At 49.6% G+C, this 22,893-nt stretch overlaps 1 protein-coding gene across 6 annotated transcripts in view; it reads left to right on the forward strand.

Annotated features, from left to right (window-relative positions):
- Nucleotides 1-22,893, forward strand: part of GALNT6 (polypeptide N-acetylgalactosaminyltransferase 6) — a 31,475-nt gene that overhangs the window by 969 nt on the left and 7,613 nt on the right. For 2 of the 6 annotated variants that reach the window (XM_006275692.4, XM_019481083.2), the window contains exons 3-6: nt 8,809-9,399; nt 13,220-13,392; nt 19,179-19,328; nt 20,227-20,461. In XM_006275692.4, coding sequence (XP_006275754.3) covers nt 8,912-9,399; nt 13,220-13,392; nt 19,179-19,328; nt 20,227-20,461 — 1,046 coding nt within the window. In that variant the 5' untranslated portion in view covers nt 8,809-8,911. Of the gene's footprint in view, nt 1-3,249; nt 3,326-3,636; nt 4,010-4,381; nt 4,779-8,320; nt 8,377-8,808; nt 9,400-13,219; nt 13,393-19,178; nt 19,329-20,226; nt 20,462-22,893 lie in introns of those variants that run through there. The other 4 variants (XM_019481087.2, XM_019481084.2, XM_059719353.1 and 1 more) reach the window with 4 other exon arrangements.

Consider the following 22,893-nt stretch of genomic DNA (forward strand, 5'->3'; position numbering starts at 1 on the left):
CAGAAAGCAAGGGCTTAATCTGGCAGTTTCCAGCCTGCTATAGGCAGCAAGTATCTCATCAGCAACATCATCTCGTCTGACCTTTTGTATAACACAGGCCTTTGAACTTGCTCAGGGCTTCCTGCAGGGGAGGAAATGATTATTCCCCTCATACATAAATGAATGCTATTGAGCCCGATAATTTGTGAACTAGAGCATATACACCTATTTAGAACAGCCGGATTTGATTTAAAGACTCCAAGCAATCCATTTACTATTTCTCATAGTAAACTGTCCTGGTGGCTAATTATGCTTGCACTAAAAGTTGCCCCTTATCAAGGCATTTCATTGCTAGGGTGTTTTTAATTGTGCATGAGAATGCCAGGAATCCTAAAATCAGGCAGAGCCTAGTGTTACAGTGCACGCACATCGAGCAAACCCATACCTGAGTGTCGCATGGAGACTTGATGCAATTTAGTTTTGAGTTTAGCATTGCTTCTGCTTGTACCAGCCTTGAATTTGGGTCTAAGAGTCTGCTCTCATGTCACTGACCGGCAGACTGATGCCCTTAATTTCTTGAAAGACCTTTATTCTAAGCTTTCCGTTCCTTGTTTTCTCTGGGGCTATTAAAAACCCAGCACTTTTTTGTCTTGCTCGTACTAGTGACAGTAGAAAAACACACACGTTTATTCTTCGTCTGTATGCTCCCTACTTCAAAATCCTGCCTTAGTTTATCTTATGCTGCACCCAGCACTCTCAGCACTTAACAAAGAGCAAATAATGCAGCCGAAGCTTTTCCAGGTACTTGTATTTGACGGTGAGTCCAAGTCAGACAAACTCTCTCCTGCTAAATGAATCCATCGTGAATATTATTGTGGAGAGGAGAGGGACCTTTTTGGCAAATCGTGCAAGTCTTGCCCTATGGAGAGACCACAACATGGCTATGCTCATGTTAATTTGGGGTTGCATCCGGTTTTGCAACAGTACGTAGTTAGCGAATAAAAAAACAGGCACTTAAACTTGAGCTGAAGAATGTGACCATTGCTTGTGGAGACTGAGCAAATGAGATGGAAATAAGGATCTGCTGTCCAGGAACAGAGTTGGGAGGGTCTGGCATGTGGAAGGGTTCAGAGCACGGAAAAAAGTGGTGCTGTTAATGAAGGGTGTTGTGGTGTTTAGAGAGAGCGAGAGACTATATTTGTCTTGCAAACATGCAAATTTTCACCCCATATCAGCTGCTCCAAAATTGGAATGAGTGTCTTAGGTGGGGAACCTGGTTTTCTGCCCAGAATAGAAGCACCCTGCTTCGATCCTAGCTCACAACAGCAGCTGCAGCATTTCTATTCAGGCAGCCGAGGGAGGCAGCTGACTTGATAGCTCGCTGCTCTTTATTCCACAGCTGTTAACATACAGCATGTCTTTTAATGGCCTTGATGGTCCACTACTCAAGCTCATCTTCTCTAGGCAATTTAGCTGTCTGCTAGCTACTCCCGATCTCTCGCCTCTTCACTGCTCTGGAGACTATTCAAAAGTTTTCAAAACAATAGCTCCATGCATGGAAACTGGTCTTTAACAGCAGCTAGGGTTTCAGCTTTAGTTAAGCAGGAAAGGGAGGGTGAGTCAGGTGACGATGAGGTCCTGTTCCTGTTTTATGCAGCCATAACGCTGGAAAAATCTTTTGATTTTCATTGTACCTTTGAAAAACAAGGTGTGTGGTATATGTCAGGGCATGTTGTATGTGAGAAAATATGGTATGCTGAGAAGTTGTTACCCGTGAGAGAGATTTTGTACTCTAAAGAAAAAATGGGGGTGGAGTGTTGTAGTCACCAAGATATCACAAAATAACCTTTGCCTCTGGACAAGAGAAGGCATCCCATGCACCAGTCAGATGCCAGACTTGCCTACAATATATATCCAGTGTCATTAACTTCCCTGCAGAAGTGCTTTTGTGTGGTTACCACCTTGCTGGGACCTCCCTTGGGCTGATGTCCCTAGCTGAGCTTCATACTTATCCTGGCAGTTTGAAATGGCCAGAATGTGAGGCTGCTCTCCGATCCAGGGGCATCGCACTGAAAACCAGCAAGGTGTGCAGGAACAAATCACTTGGAACGAAAAGTTGGGAGTCCTCGACATTCAACAGAGCCCTGAAATATCCTTAAACTTGAGGCAGGAAAGCCTCTGACCTTTGTGAAGCAAGACTGTAATGTGAATTTACTTTGGTGTGATTTAACCCTGTGTTTAAAATAACATGTGTAAAGACATGCATAGGTACTTTATTGGAGTTGCTGATGTGGAGTGTGCCTACGCAGCATTGTTCTTACCTGGAAAGCTGGTTACATTGGCTCCCACTGAAGTCCGTGGTTAGGACTTCTAGCAATGCTTGAGCTAGCTAGTTTGGATGCGTCTGTCTGCACCACACTTGTATTCACCCTAGTTGGACTCACCTGGGACTCAGATCACTTTTATTTCTGTTCCTGGCTTGATCCTGAACTACCTACATGACCTTGGCCAAATCACTGATAAAACTCCCCGTACGTAAAAGGTATTGCGAGTTGACCTTTGAGTTCGGATGCGTCGTTGCAATTCCAGGGAGAAGAGGAAAAGAAATGCATAGCTTTTGCGTGTGGCAGGAACTGAAGGAGACAGCATGATCTTTCCATGAGATGAGACTCTGGCCAGTGGGGAAAACCCTTTTATTTTTGAGCCTCTCCAATACATTTAAAGCCATGAGCATGGAGTCTTATAATGGATAAAAATCTTTAGTCTGCAGAGGTTTGGTTTTTTTCAAGCTCGGCGACTTAAGAAATTACTCATTGTGGTAAAAGGAAAAGGCTCCCCGGACACGTGACTACAGAGCAATAATGGATTCACACAGGAGTATCTTTTGCATTGAAATCTCCACCCACATCGCTATGCAGCACTATCCTGGTGGCAGTTGTTCCCTGATTGACTGTGGTATGGGCGCTGTTAATCTCTGCATGACTGTGCAAATACACAGGTGGATAGCCCAAGCTGTTTCCTGCATACCACGTGGAACAAGAGGCTGTAACTTTGACTTTGTGTGTCATATCAGGGAGGCCAAGAGAAATTTACTCCACTTGGCAGTCCCAAGAGTGAGGCGGGAGAGTTCCTCTTAAAGCAGCTAGCAGGTTTCAGAAATACCGCAAAAATAGGCTTGCGCACAGCGTTTTGACCTCCGGCTTCAAGGAGGAAGTTCAGAGATGCTGTCTGTGCGGCTCGCATGAAGTATCAAACCGGCCGCCTGAACTGCAAAAGCTGATAATCTGTGCGGTTCTTATTTTAGCATCAACCAGTTGCATCTCCCTAGCGCAGTCGCTTCTGAAAGGTAATTGGTACATGTGCAATGGCTGGATTTGAAAGCGTTAGTTAGCAAGTGTTCAAGTGCTTGAAACGGAGGACACCGGGTTTAGAGGAAGCTCTGTGGCTTTGTGAGGTCAGATCAGCTGGTCTCAAGGTCCGCTTTTGCCTGAAACTATTTTGTCCATTTTGGTTAGCTCTGGCGGACGCCTGAAGCAAGCAGAGGACAGGCCCGAAGCAGGTGGAGGGGGGGCGTGGGAACTAAAAGGACAAGTTTAACTTGAGAGTGCAGCTAAGTTTCCTGCTGGAAGATCAACCCTGGCAAATGAAATCTCTTGTGTCTGCTCCAGGTTTAGACCTAATGACTCAGCTTTCGTCGGAGTGTTTAAGATGTAATTTTATTTCAGACAGGATACAAGATGTCTGTTGTCTGATGCCACCAGCAGAAACCGGTCTGGTTTTTTTGTTCTGTTTTGTTTTTCCAGGACTGAAATGTGTAGCCGATAGCTTGTAATTGCCTTTGGTTAACGTATAAAGTGAAGAAATCATTGGCACTGGTCATATGTGTCAGTACCTACCCCAATCATTATCTGGCCAGAAGAGAGCAAAGAACATCCTGTTTGTGATGGGTGGAGCAGGTGTTCTATTTTAACTTAATATCAGCGCCGGGGCTTTTTGTAGCTTAGACAGGAGATCGTCTCTGCAAGCAAAGGTAAGACCGTCCAGTGTCTAATGCTTTCTCATGCTGAGCACTGTAGCATTTGAGTGGATTGAAAGGGGAAGGGTGATAGGTTTTGGTTTGGGTTTTTTTTAACCCTTGGAAAAGCGGCTAATAAATGTTACCCACGGTCTGCGGCAGCACTGTCAAAAAAACCGGTATGATCTGTTTTAGGGTGTTCCCCTAAATTGTACCAACGGCCTCTTAATAGAGGCTTCCAAGGGTCAGACTTTTAAAGCACGTTTGAAAACGTTCTCTTGTCGTCGCAATGTTTGGGCCTTTAGAGGAGACATAGAAGGTTTATTGGGATTTTTTTTTTTTTTTTTACACGTTAGAGAAAAAAACCTACTAAGAAAACTCATCAAAATAGAAGTAACTTGGGACATTTTCAAAGTCTGTGATGTCATCTCTCTGCAGTAAGGAAGTGGTATATCGACTTTTGCTAGGAAAAACAGTTTTGTAATCGCTGGGTAAAGCATTCCTCTGACTCATGTGCTTCGTGTTGTATTTTGAACACTGGGGAAGCATTTTTGGTAGTGACGGGACGCTGTTCTTGGATGAATATGATAGCCCGTTCTTCTTGCAAGTCTTAATACCGACCCTCTCCTTGGTGGAGCTGGAAAATTCCTGTGAGCATTGTCGCTGACAGCTGCAGAGCCAATTAGCCGCACAACTCTTTTTGGATGCGAGCAGGGTTTGTCAGGTGCAGCTCTCCAGGTTACAAGGTCATCACCTGTATTGAGAGACATAACTGGCACATGAGGTAAGCGCCGACCTGCTGTGAAGCTCCGTGAAAGCCGGCCCTGGCTATGTTTCGCCCCTGGTCCCAAGCGTGCAAACCCAAAACTTGGTCTTCAAATGCCTCGGCTTGGGGAACTATGTCTAAAGAGGCTCTTTTGTTTGCTTTAGGCAGTGCTTACCGAAGGCTTCAGTTCCACGCTGGCATCTGAAATGCCACATGCACACCTTTCAGCGGACAGAGTCTGATAGGGGCATGATGCCTATATATATTTTTTTTTTTTAATTTTATTTTTTTTTAATCCTGATTTCTCTCTTCAGCTATCAGAGCTGAAAGGGAAAAAAAAATACCTATTAGCTTGTGCCTGAGCCGTTCTATCATTGAAGCAAGGCTCTGCTCTGAGCATAGAGTGCCCATTGAAGAGGTGCAGGAAGGCACCCTGGCACTTCATTATGGCGCACACATGTCCGATACAACCACAGGCAGTCTGGAGTCCCTCCTGCTTAAAACAGGGGAGGATGGTAGTATTCCCTCTGTGCTGTGAAGCCTGCTTGTTCGCATACTTTAGGCAGCAGCAATGGAAGCTGAGCACGTTGCAGTCCTTAACATGTGCATCCTTGTGATGTCCCTGTGTGGGTAGGTGGTGCCAGCCGCATTCCCCTTATATAGGGAAACTGAGGCATGGCTAGGTCACACCAGGAGGACTTGACTGTCAGTGCTTCCAGGCTTGAAATGCAACACCATGCTCTCTAGCCCAGAATAGCGTGGATTTGACCTGCAAGGCTCAACTTTTTACTGAGCGTTTTGTGATGAGCTGAAGCTGGGACCGTTAAGGAATGAGAGTCCGGGGGAGTTATTGCAGACTTTTGGTTGCTTTCATGGTTAGTACTTCTCGGATTCTCAGGGTTTATTCACTCTGTACTGAAGCCAGGAGCACTGGCATCAGACGTTTCCCACCCCTTTCGCTCCTGCTAAGTATGCCTCAAATCTTAGAAAGGAGGTGGCAGAGCAATGCTGAGCAGGGGCATGGAGGTTCATAATGGTGATCTCTTAAGCCTGTCCTACAGGGACTACCTTGCTTCATTTGCAATGTTTTTGGTGCACCGAGCATGAGGGGTGAGTGGATGAGGTGCATGTCTCAGTCTGGAGACAGAGGGCTGCAATGCTTCTCTAAAACAGAAAGTTTTATAGATTATGAAATCTATAACATAGAGATTAGGGCTGGAAGGGACCTCGCAAGATGGTCAGGTCCAGCCCCCTACCCAAAGGGCAGGAAGTCAGCTGGGGCCAAATGACCCCAGCAAAGTGAGCATCCAGGCTTTTCTTGACCATTTCCAGAGTAGGTGCTTGCACCACTTCTCGGGGGAGTCTCTTCCTACAGCAGCTCTTCTCCCTCCCCCCAAAAAAGAAAATCCTGGGAGGATATCTCAAAGTTTCCCCCAAAAAACAATGCAGCTCCTTTTACACCTGCTCCTTTGCAGATGGACAACCTTGATGGAAGCTTGCCATCTCATGGGCCGCGCGCCCGTGCTGAGGTTCAGTCCAACACACAGACCGATCAGGCCACAGCGTTAAGAAAGCAGCTTGGAAACATCTTGGGGAGCAGCTGGCAGGTGTGGTGCGCTCTGTAAAGTAACCTGGCATCTCTAGCTTTGCTTCACGAGTCAGAGAAAATTCCTTGACAATGCCTCATGGCATTGTTCAACGGAGAAAGCCCCCACCCAGAACTATACACAGACTCAACAATAGTTCATAGTTAAACCTAGGCTGGATGCAACCTCCCAGGGCTCCAGGATGCTTGGAACTGGTTTCCCCAGCTGCACTTAGCCAAAGCGGTTGATTGAGATTTATCCTGCCTGTTGGATCGGGTGTTTGTAAGGGGGTTTGCCGCTCTTAACAGTGAAGAGACACAAAGGAGTTTCTGTGGGTGGGTGGCTGACTGTGTTTCTTTTGGAGTGATTATTTTACTGCTTCTGGGGTTTCAGGGCAGTGTCTAATGAATGCATCCAGGCTCCCAGAGTCTTATATCATTTAAAATCTAAATCAAATAAATAGGGGGAGAGTTGTCAGGGACCTAATTGCTTTCAGTGAGCACAAACAGGTACTCTCGCCTGGAAGTCTCCGGTGGCAAGCCCTGCCAAGGACAGGGTCAGTGCGTCTGTGCTAACAGATGCCCTTGAACGTGAAACCCGGTAGGGCTGTAGGCTGGTGCACCATGCTCCTGCCAGGTTGTCCTTGATCCCACAGCCCTTTGTATAACTGAAAGTGGTGACTTCTGGGGTTGCTGATCATATTTTTCCCTTATCCTTTGGAAGCACTACGACTTCTCTTCTCTCAGCCCATAAAACCCTTGCAAAGCCAAGAAAGGCTAGGAAAGGTGGTGCTCCCCTTAGCCCTCCCCTCTGGGCTCAGAGCAGATGTCATGTTCCCCATCCGGATGCATTCTTGTCCATACAATTCATGGGATAAGAAAAGGCTAAAACCTTTGGGAATCCAGAATGAGTGGGAGAGCTGGGGAATGCCTCTTTCCAAAAGGTGTCTGTGCTCTGAAGTTCGTGGAGACTTACCCGAGTTAGTTTTAAAGGAGCCAGCTATCTACCTGGGGCAGCAGGGGGTCACTGTGAGTTTGCCCAGCTTCTCAGACAGGCTTTGCAGCCCGCGCTGAGCACCGTGCAGTGGCAGCTGTGTTACTAGGAGTACCCAATCTGGCTGGTCTAAAGCTAACTCTGGAACTCCAGTCAGACCTCATAGAGCAGCCTTGGTATTTCTACCCTGTATGTTTTCCTTCTCTGACTTACCCAGCCCCAGTTGCTGTGCCATCAGAGTGCTTGCAGACCTTTAATGAATTTTACCTTCACAGACCACTTTAAGGTAGGAAAGGAGTGGTGGTTTCATGGTTAAACTGAGGCATGGTGGAAATTAAATGACTTGACTAAGGTCACATAGGAAGTCTGTGGCAGAGGGAAGGACGGCCCCCTGAGTCTCTAACATCCCAGGTTCTTGCCCTGACAATTGCAGCACCTTCCCAGTCCCAGAGGCATGGTCATAAAGGGGAAACAAGTACCACTCGGCAGGTATCACCTGTTCCTATTAACAGCCTTTACTCCTGACTGCACCATCTGCATCTCTTTGAATGACCAAAGCCACTCTGGATATCAGTGAATCCAGCTCCCAATGGTAGCACTAGGTTTTGTTTTCCAAATCGGTTTGTGTGTGCTGATGCAGCATCCTATTTAACCAACCTGAACAGTAAGCTATTGTCTCATCACCTCTTTAGATATAATTGCATTCTTATTTCCATAGCTCCTTTTTCTCCTCCCCTTATTCCGTATTTCTGGGTAGGAGTCCTTTTTTTAGCAGGCAAATATCCACTGTGAGGGTTAAATTGATTGGAGCACTGTGTAATACTACACGCATGGTTGATTAGTGTGTCTGAAAGCTCAAAGCACTTGGTTCAGCTGGATGCTGGCACAAAGTTTTGATCTACATCTCTTAGATTCAGGGAAAATTAATAAAGCGAAAGAATGTGATGACATCACTCTGGGAATCTGTATTTTCATCAGTGAAGGATGGGTCTTTCGACCAGGTGTTGCAGTCAAAAAAGGAACAGCGAAAAGAAGTTGTGAGTAAAATGCAGGGTGGTTTTTGGTTTGGTTTCCACTATATTCCCTTTCTGCTGCAGCGGCTGCTTCCACGGGTGTGGAACGGCTGCTCTTAGGAGGTGCAAAACCAAACTGCAAGTGAGAAAGCAATCCCGTGATTGCCTTTCTTATGAGGCTCTTTTTTTTTTTGAGCCCAGCTTTGCAGGTAGGTGACAAAAAGGGTGATGTGGGATGTCCCCTCAGGCTGTGGGGTTAATATTTCCCATGCCATGGCCCTCCAAAGGAGGTCACTAAAGGAACTGGGGCATGTGTATGCATTTCAACATTTGTAGGGAACAGTCAATTAGTATCATATCTAGAATGAATCCTATCCCCTCTTGCAGTGGTGCATGTGTGAAGTAGATAGTTTATGGACTTAGGCAAAGTTCACAGGTATTTCTTTTGCTTCCTAGGTTTGCTACAGAACTTGATGTCCATGGGGTCACCCAAGAACCTCAGGCCCTGACATGCACGTAGCTCTGACCTAAGGAGGACTCGAGCAACCCCTCTCTGAAGATGAGGCTCTTCCGTAGACACTACGGTCCGCTGAAGCTGGCTGTGGTGGGTGCCGTTTTTGTGATCTTCCTCTTCATCATGCAGAGGGATGTCGGGAGTGGGGATCGCAATGAAGAGCCCTGGCTGAGAAACATCGTTGAGCGGAAGGACCAAGTGATTGACATGATGATGGGGGCGGTCAACAACATTCGGGACTCCATGCCGAAGCTGCAGATCCGGGCGCCCGTTCAGCAAGAAGAGCCTTTGCCAAGCAGCAAGTCCTGCCTCCCGGGTTACTATACGGCTGCAGAGCTGAAACCGCTGATGGAGCGGCCGCCCCAAGACCCAAACAGCCCAGGTGCCGAGGGCAAAGGTTTTAAGAAGGACCAGTGGACGCCAGAGGAGACCAAGGAGAAAGATCAAGGCTATGAGAAGCATTGCTTCAATGCCTTTGCCAGCGACCGAATCTCTCTCCAAAGGGCTCTGGGCCCCGACAGCCGACCTCCAGAGTAAGAATACCCCTCTGAACAGCAGCCAGCACTGTGCGGTAGGAGAGAAGGGGTCTGAGAAGGCCAAGTCTTAGATGGAAACGATGTCTAAATGCAGACCTCTTAGCAGATAAACCAGGGTTGTTAAACCAGTGTAAACCCTTATCCGGGTTCCTCTTGAACCTGATTCAAATGAATTCAAGCTAAGCTAAAATAGGAGTGGCCATGTGGTCTTTTACTCTGATTATCTGAAGCAACGTGTGAGGTCTGCAAATTGCACTTGCCTAAACGCAGATCCAGTGGAAAAGGAGGCCTGGCTCCTTATCAGCTCTGCAGTCTGATTCTGGAGGAGACCGGGGCACAGGCAGTCTGGTTTAATGGTGGGAAAGCAGGGGCCTGGGGCTGGGTCAGAGGGCAGGAGCCCTATTACCAAAGCCAGGGGGAAATCCAGAAGCAGTCTACAACACAGTCCAGGGGCAGGGTCTGGGGTTCGCATGCTGAGTGCCAGTCCAGGGGGCAGTCTGCAGAGCGAAGTCTGAAAACAGAGTCCAAGTGGGGACAGGAGCCAGGAAACAGAGCCACAGGGAAATCCAAAGTCCAGAAATAAGCCAAAAACCAGGGGCAGGAGCCAGGAGACTTGCCCGACAGAACTGTTGCCTGGCCTGCAAACCCAGGGCTCCAGCTGGCATCAGGTGGATAGGCAGCATCCCCGCAGCCGATCAGGGGGCTCCCTGCTCCTCGACCGGGGGCAGAGGGCACTAGCTGAGCCTCGCTGCAGGTCTGGCTGCTGGCCCAGGTGAGTCTGCCTGCTCAACCTGGTTGTGAACTGATGCACCTGCTGTGCACAGGTGGAAACAGTAACACGGATACCAAACCAGGCCGGCTCAGGGTTGTGATAAGATAACTCCCTTCCCGGAGCCACCTGAGGGAATCAGCCGAGCATCTTGCAATTAAAACTCATGGAGGATATGTCGAGAGCTCTGGAAAATAAGGGAAATCTCACCTCTGGGTCTGGAGTCTCTGAAGTGTTCCCTGGCAGCCAGTATGAAATGGGGGTTTGTTCCCCATCAGAAAACCTGTATAGATCTTCCCTGCTTCTCTCGGGTGATAGCTAGGGTCTTTACTGAAGCTTGTATCCGGCATGGGTTAGCTAGGTCTTGGGTTGCATAAACATTTCCTTTCCAATTGTGAGTATATTCTGACTAGTTTCTGGAGGTCCCCTGTTATCTCTCTTTCTTGGTTGTTTATCGCGGATACCACCAAAGCCACTTCATTAAGGGCTTCCTGGTTAAACCAATCATATACGTGACGGGCACCATTCCTTTTACAGGCAGTTGCATCAGCACTTCTCATCTGGGTGCTGCCGTCAGTACCACAGACCCGAAACCTTTCCCCAGGGCAGATCGGGTTGCTGGATGAAGACCAATCCCAGCTTGTGGCAGTATATCAGAAAAGCCATGCTGCGCGAGGGGTGATCTCCCCGCTGCAGCATTGTCCAAGCTGAGCTCCCCGCTCCTGTTCCTCCCTTCGACCTAGGCACTGGCTTCATGCGCACACACGCAGGAAAGCAGAGCTGTATCGATTTGGCCTCACTGTATTCAGGAGGTGTATTAATGAGCGGAGATAGCCTCCCCTTCTCCGGAGATTTGCCCATTTGAGAGAAGCTGCGCCGATGCAACTAAAGCAAAAGCAGGGTTTGGCTCACTTCAGACAAAGATGGAGTGTTTTCCTCCAGACTTAAATCAATGGGAGTGGGTCGGGAGGAAGGGCTTGCACTACTGTATCCAGATTAATTTTCCCCTTCTGTTTAGTTCCCCCAGGTGCAATTAGTGCAGGCTCCACCCAGACTGCATGCTCTGAATATTACAGTCAGAGAGAGCGTGTAGCAGCAGGAGCACCTGACCTAGCCCCGGTCTGTGGCTGCCCGGGGAGAGATGTGACTATTCTGCATGGCTGCCTGCCCCATGCATCCCAAAGGCAGGACGGCAAGGAATAGCCAGCGCCGGTGACCCTGCTTGTTGACTGTCTGCAGGGGCTGTCGGGGAGGCTAGGAGCAATCTCCACCCCACAACTTTTTTTTGTTTCTTAAAGAAAGATCTCTTCTCTCTGAGCAAAAAGCCTGGGGCAATAATTCTTCTCTCTCTTTTTTTTTTTTAATAACTCTGGCCCTGCCTCCCTTGGAGACAGCCTTTCCTTCAGGTTTTATTCATTCAAAGATCTACCTGCTTCAAAAACCACCTAATTCCCTTTTTCCAGGCAGCCCTGGGTTTTACTTGATTCTTTTTTTTTCTTCTTCTTCCATTGATTTTTTGAGGAGCGCTGCCTCCATTTCACTTTTGCAGCTGAGTGGTCTTGGGTTACGGCAGGGGGTTAAGAAGGGATCAAACATGAGAGACTCGCCCGGGCCTTCCCTGCAGTCTCCGGCAATGCGCTTTAAGAGGGCAGCCTGCCCCCTTGTCAGGAGGTGGGTAAGGAAAAGCTTTGCAAGGGGGGAGGTATAGCTTGAATAGCAGTTAGGAGCCCAGACCCGATGGGCAGACGGTTCCCCAGCAGGACAGTTCTTTTTGCCTAGCAGGTGTGGCAGCGACAATGGGAAGGCTTTGTGTCTGGGGAGGGCAAGCATGTTGTTCGGTCAACCAGAAAAGGCAGAAACCCATTTCAATCAAAGCGCTCCAGAACCGAAACGTACACCGGAGAGCCAGGGGGGACGGGCTCGGACGGAAAGGGCCGTCCGCGTTTGATTTTTGAGGCAGAAGCAGAACCTGATCTGCCATGTGGAACAGTCTCCCTTTTGATATGCAGCTGAAGTATGCGGCACGGGATGGAGCCATTCACGCCCCGACTGGGAAGTTCAGACAGGGGCACGCACAGTCAACTTAAAATGGGTCCTCTTTCTTTCTTCCTTTTTTTTTTTTTTCTCATTTTAAGCCCCAAATTATTTCAGTCCAAGTCTCTATTTGGCCCTCTCCCCTTGGATCAGAGTATCCCAAGTGTCACTGAGATGTATTGGAAAGCAACATTGCTTCCCGGCCTCTCATCAGCTCAGATCAAGTGGAGTTCCTGTTCTTTAATTGGCTGCCAATGGGAGCTAACGTAGGACTTTCTTACTCCAGATGCAATATAACAGATTCTCAGTTTAATATCTCTATGTATACACAGCATATGTAGTGAAGCAACGAAAGGTTTTGAAGGGTCACCTAATGTTTGGAGTCACAATACTTCAAAGGAGCCCTTGCAAAATCAGGTGGCAGGAACCTGTTTCCTGATTGGCTGTAAATGGTGCTGGATTCAGGTTTGAATTGCATTGATTTGATTCCCTGGCCTAGATGATCTGCAGAGAGTATATCAGGGATCTCTGGAGAGACGATCAGATCTGTTCAGACCCGGATTCTTAGGATCTGGTGAATAACAGGCTTTGAAATGCTGGTTTTCATTTTGGTCAAATAAAGACTTTTATTTTTTTTTAATTTGATTCCAGCCATTTTAATCCTTTTTAAAATCCCTCTTAAGACCGAAGCCATTTGGATGAAAAAGTCAAAGTTGCCATGAAGAGAAGCAGTGACACGTTTCACTTGAAAAATATAAGAGATGTTTGGAATATTTTAGGCATTTTTTTTCCCCTCCTGAACAAACGACTTGGCAAACTTGATGCACGCTTATCACAGGTTTCGCCTACCTGCTTTTTGTCCTTGCTGGGGGAAAAAAAGGGTGGGGGAGGCTTGTCTTGAGAATTTTTTTCCCACTTGTAAATGCTTCTGAGGTTCAGCCCTTGGCAGCCACAAAGCTAACCTTGGCCTGGACATGACCACACACTTCTGCAAGCTTATCCCGTCTCTTGTAGATGCATCGACCAGAAGTTCAAGCGCTGCCCACCGCTTCCCACCACCAGTGTCATCATTGTTTTCCATAATGAGGCCTGGTCCACCCTGCTCCGCACTGTGTACAGCGTCCTGTATTCCTCTCCTGCCATCTTACTCAAGGAGATCATCTTGGTGGACGATGCCAGCACGGATGGTAAGTGACGGACTATGGGAAAGCGGGTTTAGGTACTTGCAGCTAAGGCTCCGCTGAGTCTGACGTGGAGAGACTCTATGTGCTATGGAGTTCCTATGCCATGGCCTAGGGGACGGGACTGATAGAGAAATTGTTACCTGTCCAAGCTCCCCAAATAGCCAGGGGGCAATCTAATGCTGGGATCTGCTCATACGCACTTGACAGTATAATTATAAGCCAGAGTAAGGGTGAGACTCATGCATTACTCAGCCTGTGGGGTGTTGTAATGCCTGGAGTTTCAAGACGCTATCATCATGCGAAGAATCAGACCCACTTTGTGCTGCATAAATGCCTTTGTGGGCCTGCTGCAGCTACAACTCCAGTTTTGCCCCTGTCTAGCTTGCATACACACATGCAGTCTCAAGTTAAGTGATACTTTAGGGTCAGGTCAGTGGGCCTGATACAGGGGCCGTTGGTGCTCTTTGCACAAGGGATGCATCCAGGATGTTGTAAACGCCCACCTTCATGCTGCTCCGGTGAGTCCACGAGAATTAGGCCCATAGGAAAACCTCTGTGATTATGATCCAAGGTGGCTTATAGATTCATAGATGTTAGGGTCGGAAGGGACCTCAATAGATCATCGAGTCCGACCCCCTGCATAGGCAGGAAAGAGTGCTGGGTCTAGATGACCCCAGCTAGATGCTTATCCAACCTCCTCTTGAAGACCCCCAGGGTAGGGGAGAGCACCACCTCCCTTGGGAGCCCGTTCCAGACCTTGGCCACTCGAACTGTGAAGTTCTTCCTAATGTCCAATCTTTTGCTCCAGCTTGCAAGACCCACAGTTTGGTGTGCAAATATGCTGAGCCTGTAGTGTAGCAGGTATATTTGCCAAACTGGAGTGAAAATATTAAAGGGAACTGTCCCCTCCAAACACGTCCCTTTTGAATGCAAAGCTGGTCCCACTAAACGTAACAGAAATCCCCCAGTGGGAAGTTGGAACATCTTAGCTGCTGAGACCAGCGGGATAGGGAGGGATATACACATCACATGGATTCGTGTGCAACTGAGTTAATTCCTACCTCGTAGCAATAAACTGTTCCTAGGTGCAAGCTTTTTCCAAGGGCTGATCTCCGGCCCTGATGGGGATTCGGGAACTATGAGTCAATGGGCGGCAGACAGCACTGCTGACATCTGATCAGCTACTGGCAAAAGACTTGGCTATTCTAATACCCTCTGGAAAATGAGCCAGGACTCTTGAAACTGCGGTGGGTGGCTGGGGAAGTGAAATGTGTTGCAAGTTCCTACCTGTGACTGTCGAGAAAAAGGTCGCGTGTTTGGTTGAGAAACCTGATTTAGGCAAGATGCTTCTTTCTGTGCTGGGGGGAGGTCTGAATTCCAGGGACCCGGTACATTTTAGACCATCCCTTTGTGCAAACTCCTTTCTGCTTGCTCAGAGTCTTGACTCTTTACTCTTCCCTTTGCATATAACTGTTCCCAAGTAACCAGGAGGGAGCTCCTCCCGTGACTTATAAACAGAACACATTATGTTTTCCAACCTAGTAAATTATTCTCTTGCCCGGCAGACTGTCATTTAGCCCTTGGAAGGCATCACGCCCAAAGCAAACATGATTCAGTGTCAGGGCTGCCTGGAGCTGGGTGTTGGAGAAGCCAGAGCTCCACTTCCTCCAGCGCCTGGAGAAATGCATGCCTCTTCAGACGGCAGACTGGAGTGCAGACCCCTGTATACCATGGGCCTAACCAGGCAGCCCCCCTGTTAAATAGTCAGGGGGCCTATCCAAAGCTGGACTCTGCTCGTATGCACTTGATAGTTGAGAGTATAATTACAAAGTAGGGGCAAGACTCATGCATTACTCAGTCCCTGGGGTGTTGTAATGCCTGAAGTTTTGAGCCGCTACCATCGTGCAAAGAGAATCAGACCTGCTCTGTGCTGTGTAAATGCCTTCGTTTGCTCCAGCTACAACTCCAGTTTTGCCCCTGCCTAGCTTGCGTACACACACGCAGTCTCGAGTCAAGTGTTGTTTTCGGGTCAGGTCAGCGGCCCTGATACAGGGGCAGGCTGAAGTTCAGTGGCTGCAGATGCCGGGTGCTGGAAGCACAGGGGGAGATACCACCCCCAGACTTGCAGCACATCAGCCGCCAGTCACTGCTGCTCATGTATTCCACGCTGGGGCTTCTCTCTCCAGAGAGGCAGACCCGAGCCAACTAACTCAAGTGCACTAATTCAAGCGAACTGCTGCAACACGGACACCTTTTTTGTTTAAACCCAGCCTCACTGAAAAACTTGTCCTGGCATAGATGCATTGGGAGCTGGGGGGGGGAATTGCACTGCTGAACAAAGCTATGCTGGCAGGTACGCAGCACAGATGTGTATATCCACAAGATTCCTTGCAACTCCCTGCATTTGGCGAGCGGGTGTAGGATATCCCAGTGAAAAAGCTCTGGCTGGGGGAAGCTGTCTCCCCAGTAAAAGGCTTTGCAGGTATGGCCCAAGAGAGAGCCTGCCCCCTGAAAAACCAATGAGTCAGCTAGATAAAGCGGATACATGCCTAGAAGGGAAACCCCAGTTTGTTGGCAGGTGAGTGGCAGAAGCAGGAACAGAACCAGTATGTGCTGACTCCCGATCCAATGCCTTTTTCAGCCCGCAGCACACCCCCAAGCTGGCAAAGCGCTGGAGTAGTTTGGAGAGAGGCCGCAGAGGCAGTATATATGGTGATTCCCACCTGAATGCCCCAAAGATGCGTTGTATCCATCCCCTCCTGTATGCCTCTGGGAGGTGCCAGTCCCTGGAGCTCTGACTCCACTAGTCCAGGTGCAGCCAGGTGAGTTATACCCATCTGGACTGCTGCTCCAAAGACGTTTCAGAGCCTCACCTTTTATTTTTTTGCAGTGGAGGGGAATGAGGGTCCCTCTGGAGAGAGACCTGGTGCTGGAGAGCTCTGGGCTGGTTATAAAGTTTCCAGCTCATCTTAGCCGATTAAGCAGATCGTGTTTCCTGACAACAACAGTTCTCTTTAAGGGTCGCTACTGACTTAGCCCTGTGGAGTATAATGTCTTATGTGTGTGGCTCTATGGGCCACCCAGTTGCCTTGCTGTAGCTCAATGACCTTTATTGTGTTGGGGAAAGGGTTTAGGATACCTCAGCTGCCAGAGGCTTTTATTTCCATTCTTTCAACACCGAGTAAGACTTGCTTTCTTTTCCTATCGCTGGGTCCTCCAGGCTGTGACCTAGTGCTAATGATGAGTCTTCACTGCCTTCCCAGACAGGCAGATCATAGCAGCAGTTCTACATTATCGGAGCTGCCAGAGGCCCGCTGTGCTAGGGGCTGTACGTTGGTCCTCATCCCCAAAACCTTGCCATCTAAAGACGCCCACTCTGACCTGGGTAGGAAAACGGAGGCAAAGAGAGAAATGAATCCGCCAGCCGCAAAAGCGGAGGAAAGAACTCAGAAATCCTGCCTGCCACTCCAAAACGTGGTCTCTCTCACTGCGATGTGCCTGTTCTGCTCAGCCGCAGCTTCCTGTTGTGCTTCAGGTGCTGGCGAGGCTAAACTCTGCCGTAATTGTCAGCTCAAGTATCTCCCCCAGCTATCATTCTCGGTCGCTCTGAAAAAACAAACCCGCAGTCGCTTGCTCGCCGCTTCCTGCCTAACTGCAGCAGCAGTCTGTGGTCACCGCATGCCTTGCAAGCCTGAGTGCCGTCAGGTAGCATGCGCTTCCCTTAGCGTGGCTGTTCCCTGCTGCATCCTACAATGTAATGAGAGCTGGGAGTTCATTTTTATAGCCCCGAGGAGTCTCTCTGTCTCGTTGTCACCCCGCCTAGCATGCTCCGGCAGTTAGGTTACTAGCTGGGATTTGTAACTCAAATGTGCTCCCTGCCACAGCCTCCCCCTGAGACTTGGCCACTTCACTTAATCTCTCTGGGCCTCAGCACCCCGTGGGTAAAAAGGGGGTGACAGTGCTTTTGCACATTGCAGCGGCTGGGAGAATTGAGGCACATCAATATCGCAAGGGGGTTGGCTAGCTCAGAGCATGGCACTGAAGTACCTTGGCTGCAGAGATTTGCTCAGGGGATGGAACATTGCCTGCCTGCATGCGAGAGTCTCATCTACCGGCATGTGCATGCACACGTACACCGTTAAATCCGGCTTCTTGTCAAACCACGAGGATCTCTTCCGGCTGCCCTTGTTTCTTCCTTGGCTTGTTCTGCTCTGCTTCGCCGTTCACCTCCTCCGACGCCTTTGTCTCCCCTGGTAACATCTGGTCAGAAGGGGAAAATCCCAGGTCTTTCCCTTTTGTGCACGCAAGTCTGAGCCGGAGCCCTACCTCCGAGCAAGTTGCATTTTTTTCCCCCAGTGACAATTCATCAGCTTGGCCAGGGTGGTGTTTTAACTACACGTCAAGAGACTTTGTTTTTTGAACTTGGTGGCTCTGTCTAATCCCAGACTAATCTCTCTCTGGGGAGAGGTCTGGGGGCGTCGGAGCTCCAGGAACTGTCCTGGAGTTTGGCTTGCAGGGTACTTTCCCCTTTCAGCCCTGCTTTTACATCTAATAAAGGAAGTCTCGGGGGGGGGGGGCGGTATTCTCCCCTGTAACTAGGAATGAATTTGAGCAGAGAATCTGAAGAAAATCAGGGAAGTTGCTTTGAGTCTCTGGACCCTATGGGCAAGATTTAAATCCTTTTTCTTGCCATGAAACTTTTTTTCCCTTCCTCATCCCCTCAGCTCAGTAGAGGGAAGTGGATTTTTAAAATAAAGTTGTCCTTTTCCATGGATTTCCATGTACTTTTCCATGGACTTTTCCAAGCTCTTTTTTTTTAATGGAATAAGGGTAGGGGAGAAGGGTTCTGTGTAGGATCAGTTAGAGAGTAGTTTGCTTGTACATAAAACATTTTGCTGATGGAGTTATACTGAACTCCTCTAGTAGAGATGCAGCTTAACACCAGCAGCTACACTCTGTGTACTTTAAAGCAATGACCCAACTGCTATGATTTGTATCAGTCGAACGCCTTGTTCTCTTTTTAAAACTGTGTTTATAGGAGGTTTTTTTCCTCCCCAGGCTTAACTGTGTTGGTGGGACTGTATGATTTTCTTTATTCCATGCCCCTAAGCCACACAGCAGCACTGGCAAAACATGGAGGTGTAAACCAGGCCTGAAAATAGTTGCATCTGTTTTTCCCCAAAGCTTTATGGTTGTTCTGCTACATGTGCTATCTGCATCCTTTACATGTGCGCGCGCACACACACGCACCTCTCGTACATGCCACGTACCCCGAGCTGTGCACAGCTTTGGGGTCAGCAACATGGATGTGTCACTGCTGCAGCCGGTGTGGACATCCCGAGCTAGCGTTAATGGACAAGGCACCCTCTTGTCCTTGAGTGCTGATAGAGGTCAGGGTGGACTTCTCCAGCCAGCTCTGCAGCACTCTGAGCTCAGTGCTGACACGTCTACACTGCTAGCACTCCCCAGGCTGGCTACTTCTGACCTAGCTTCGGCAGGTCTGTGCGAGCTGCTCTGCAGACATGCCCTTGGCATTCGAGGGAGGATGAGTCCCAGGGGCCAGGAGAGGCTTGCCCCCAGGGTAAGGCAGGTCTAGAAGAGCAGGGCAGCTTGAAGGTAGAGGCCTGGGCTTGGACTCTGGTCTCCCCAGTTCTGTTCTTGCCTTAACACACAAATTAAGCCCACCCTAATATTACCTGCCAAGCTAGTTGGATGCTTTGCTACCGACAGTACCTTGCAAATCGTGACCCTTCGCATCCCCTGTAACGCAAGGAAACGGTCCCTTTCAGAGTACCTAAAGGACCAGCTGGATCTCTACGTGAAGCAGCTGCAGATTGTGAGAGTAGTGCGGCAGAAGGAGAGGAAGGGGTTAATAACAGCACGGCTGCTCGGCGCCAGCGTGGCGGCTGGAGACGTTCTCACCTTCCTGGATGCTCACTGTAAGTACAGCCGGGCTCTGGCATCGGCTTCACACCTCTCGTGCAGCCTGGCAGACGGGGCACAGGAGTGGGACTTGAGAGAGAAGGGCTCTACCCCCAGCCCTGCCACAGGCTTCTTGGTTGGCCTTGGCCAAGTCCCTTTCCTGTGCCTTGGTTTCTGTAAAATGGGGCTAATAACAATAGCCTTCTTTCTCAAGCGCTCGGAGATGGAACAGTGGAAAGACGCAGACCAGAGCTAGGGAGCGCTGACTTCCTTTCCCAGGAGTGGTGCAGCCTCCATGCCCCCCGGCGTGCCGGGGTCATTACAGTGATGCCCACTTGAGCACTTATTACTAGCTCCCTGCCACCCCCCGTTGTAAGAAAAGGCAGGTGGGTGAGGAAGTCACTTGGGCTCCTGCATTTTCTGTTGTGCTCCCTCTCCCCTCCTGGGTTTCTCTCAGTAACGTCCACCCAAGCCTTGGCTTGTGCCACGCTGCACTTGGCTGCTGGAAGGCAGACAAAGTGTCCATGCAGGAACCACTCCCAATTTCTATTTACACTGCCAGAGAGCCCAGCTGCCTCCAGGCAAACAGGTCTGCCACCAGCATAAGGAGACCTGCCATGAAATTTAGGGAACGCCCAAAGCGATCTGGCTGCTTTTCTCAGGTGTCTGAGCAAGGGGTAGAGTCAACTCCTTCTTCGCCTGACTCTTCTGCCGTTTGTCTTGTGTCACTGAGATGTTCCCCCAGATATTGTTAGGAGCTCTCTCAACCCCACAGACCCTCCCCCCCCCAAAAGTGCTTCCACTTGCATCTAACTGGGGAGCCTAGGGCCAGCGTGAGAGTTGAGGACCTCCCTTTCAAGCCTTGCAAGCAAAGCAGTAGTGGCAAAATCCTCCTCCTTCCTCACTGCTCCCCAGGTGAGTGCTTCCACGGCTGGCTGGAGCCTCTCTTGTACCGCATTGCCGAGGAGCCCACTGCGGTCGTGAGCCCCGACATTACCACCATCGACCTGAACACCTTTGAGTTCTCCAAGCCCATCCAGTACGGGAAGCAGCACAGCCGGGGGAACTTCGACTGGAGCCTCACCTTCGGCTGGGAGGCCATCCCTCCCCATGAGAAGCAGAGGAGGAAAGATGAGACCTACCCAATCAAGTAAGTGCTAAACAAGTGCCTTGGGGGGTGTTGCCACATGCTGCCTGGGATGGGAGCATCCAGTGTCTCGGCATTTCAAGGGTGGAGTTAATAAATGCTAAATGGGCTTTTTAGCCTGCACCTCCTCTTTCCCTAAGAAAAGGCAAATCTCAGGCGTCCTCTGCAAGCCATTTGTGTCCTCCTGGGGAGGTGTCTGCTTTGACCCTGCAGCTGAAGGTCTTGAATAGGTAGCTGCAAAGCCAACTTGGAGATCTGGTTTTGGAGGTGTTGAGCCCTATGGCTGATTTGCCTCTGAGCCTTTCATACCCCAGACACCTGTATGCCCAAGCTGGGAACTTCGCAAAAGCATCCAAAGCCATTGGTGACTCTTCAGATCTTTTCTCCTTCTTCATAGGCTCTGACGGGAGCGGGATTCCCCATGGGGCAAGGTCTCAAATAGCTTCCAGTCCTTAGAGCAGGGGCGGGCAATTATTTTGGGCAGAGAGCTGCTTACTGAGTTTTGGCAAGCCATTGAGGGCCGCATGACAGGCAGCCCAGGGCAGATAAGTATTAATTTTCTAAATTTTTTAAGGGGCCCCGCAGGCCGGAAAGAATGGACTGGCAGGCCGCATCCGGCCCCCGGGCCGCATTTTGCCCGCCCCAGCCTTAGAGCCAAGGTAGATGCCAGCACAGCATATCTGAGCCTTCAGGCCAGAGGAGAAGTGGGGTGGTGAGAAAACCTCTGTTTTGGGTTCAGTGAATGAGGGATGAACTTTGTTCCTATGAAACGAAAGGAGCTCTTAATCACCTTAGGCTCCAGACAGGCCTTGCTTTCAGTCTCTCATTAAGAGCTTAATTACTGTCTCTTCATCTCTGCGCTGATCTTGGAAACCCAGTCATTTGAGTGCCCTGTAAGTAGCTGGGTTGGTTGGCTGGGGGAAGGGTATTGCCTGCACCACATATTTTACATAAAGGCCTTTTTTTTCCCTTTTGGAGTGGAAAGCAGACACTGTAGGAGCTGCTTGGTAGGCAGGAAGCGGCTCTTTGCAAGCACTGGTGCATTCACGCTGGGCCCTTCCTCAGCATGGTGGTATCTGTTCAGAGCATACCCCTAACCAATGCAGCTGTTCGGGCAAACATCAGGTCTGCCCAACAAACGGCAATAGAGTGATATTGGTGGGGAGGTGGAGGAGGTTGCAATTCCTCTACAAGCCAAAGACCCGGTGTAGAGGCAGCGATACTAAGGAACGTGCTGTTCCTGGTATTCCCGTCCCTGCTTGGGGAACCCCGATGAGGGGTAGTGCGGAAGCGCACGTCTACACTGCCCCTGTAGGAGAGGTAGCTGGGCTCGCCCTCCCTGCAGAGCGTTTCTCGTGTAGACATCACCTCTGTTCCCAGGTGAACAGAAATAACCTCCACGAAAGCATTTCAAGAGGGGCACGAGGGAACGCACAGCTTTGATACCGGGACAGGAGCCAGGCAAGGCTGGCTGGATCGTACTCTGGTCATTTGCCCCTGATATGCCAAGAATTCCTTTGTTGCTTGCTAGAAAAGAGCCCGCTTGGTCACTTCCAAAGCCTGCCAGCCTGTAGCCCAGCTGGCACAGGCAGCGACAGACAAGGGTAGCCAGCCTCCGGCCCTTTAAATGCAGAACAACCTTGAATTCCCAAGCAAAGACATTCAACACCAGCTTTTGGCCCACGCAACCCCGTCCCTTGGCCTGGAATACAGCTCCGCTTTGTGCGAAGGTCAGATGGGAGACGTTGCGGCCTCAATAAAGGTCCCTTTTAAGAAGGCCGGTAACTCAGCTTCCAGCAGCATCTAATCTCCACTGGCTCCTCATTCAGTGCGGGCTTTTCTTCTCTTGTCCTATGAAAGCCAGTGTCTGTTCCAGCCTTGTCCAGAGATCAGATGCAAGCGATTAGAAAGGGAAACCGGTATGAAAAGCTCAGTCACTGCGCGGCCCCCAGCTCTGCCCCTCCATTCTGCTATTGGCTTTCGGTGATGATACCCCAGGCTTTGCCTTGTCCCAAAGAGAGGCCCAGTGACCAGCCCTCCGGGTCCCAGGCACATCCAGTGTCAACCCTTAGCTTCTCTCTTTCGGGTATGTAATCCCTTGTTCCCCAGCCCCTCCTCTGAGGCAGGCTGGGGATCCCCACATTGCAGAGCAGAGAGGCCAAGCAACTGTTCGTGGTCCAACAGAGAGCCCACCAGAGCGGGGAACCGAACCGGAGCAGAGAACTGGACCAGCCTTTCCCATTAAAGGCCTTTGCAAATGCTCTGCTTTTCTTTAGCCATGAGGACAGATGTTTGTCTCTGGGAAGCAAACCAAGCAAAGCACTTGGAGATGCGGTGGCACTGTGCTATCTTGCAACAGTTGGCTGGGGTGTAGAGCGCTCTAGACACCATCCCTACCCCTACCCGTTTCTGGAAACAGATGTTTTGGATGCTAC

This window comes from Alligator mississippiensis, chromosome 15 (assembly GCF_030867095.1).
Source record: "Alligator mississippiensis isolate rAllMis1 chromosome 15, rAllMis1, whole genome shotgun sequence".
Taxonomy (NCBI): Eukaryota; Metazoa; Chordata; order Crocodylia; family Alligatoridae; genus Alligator; species Alligator mississippiensis.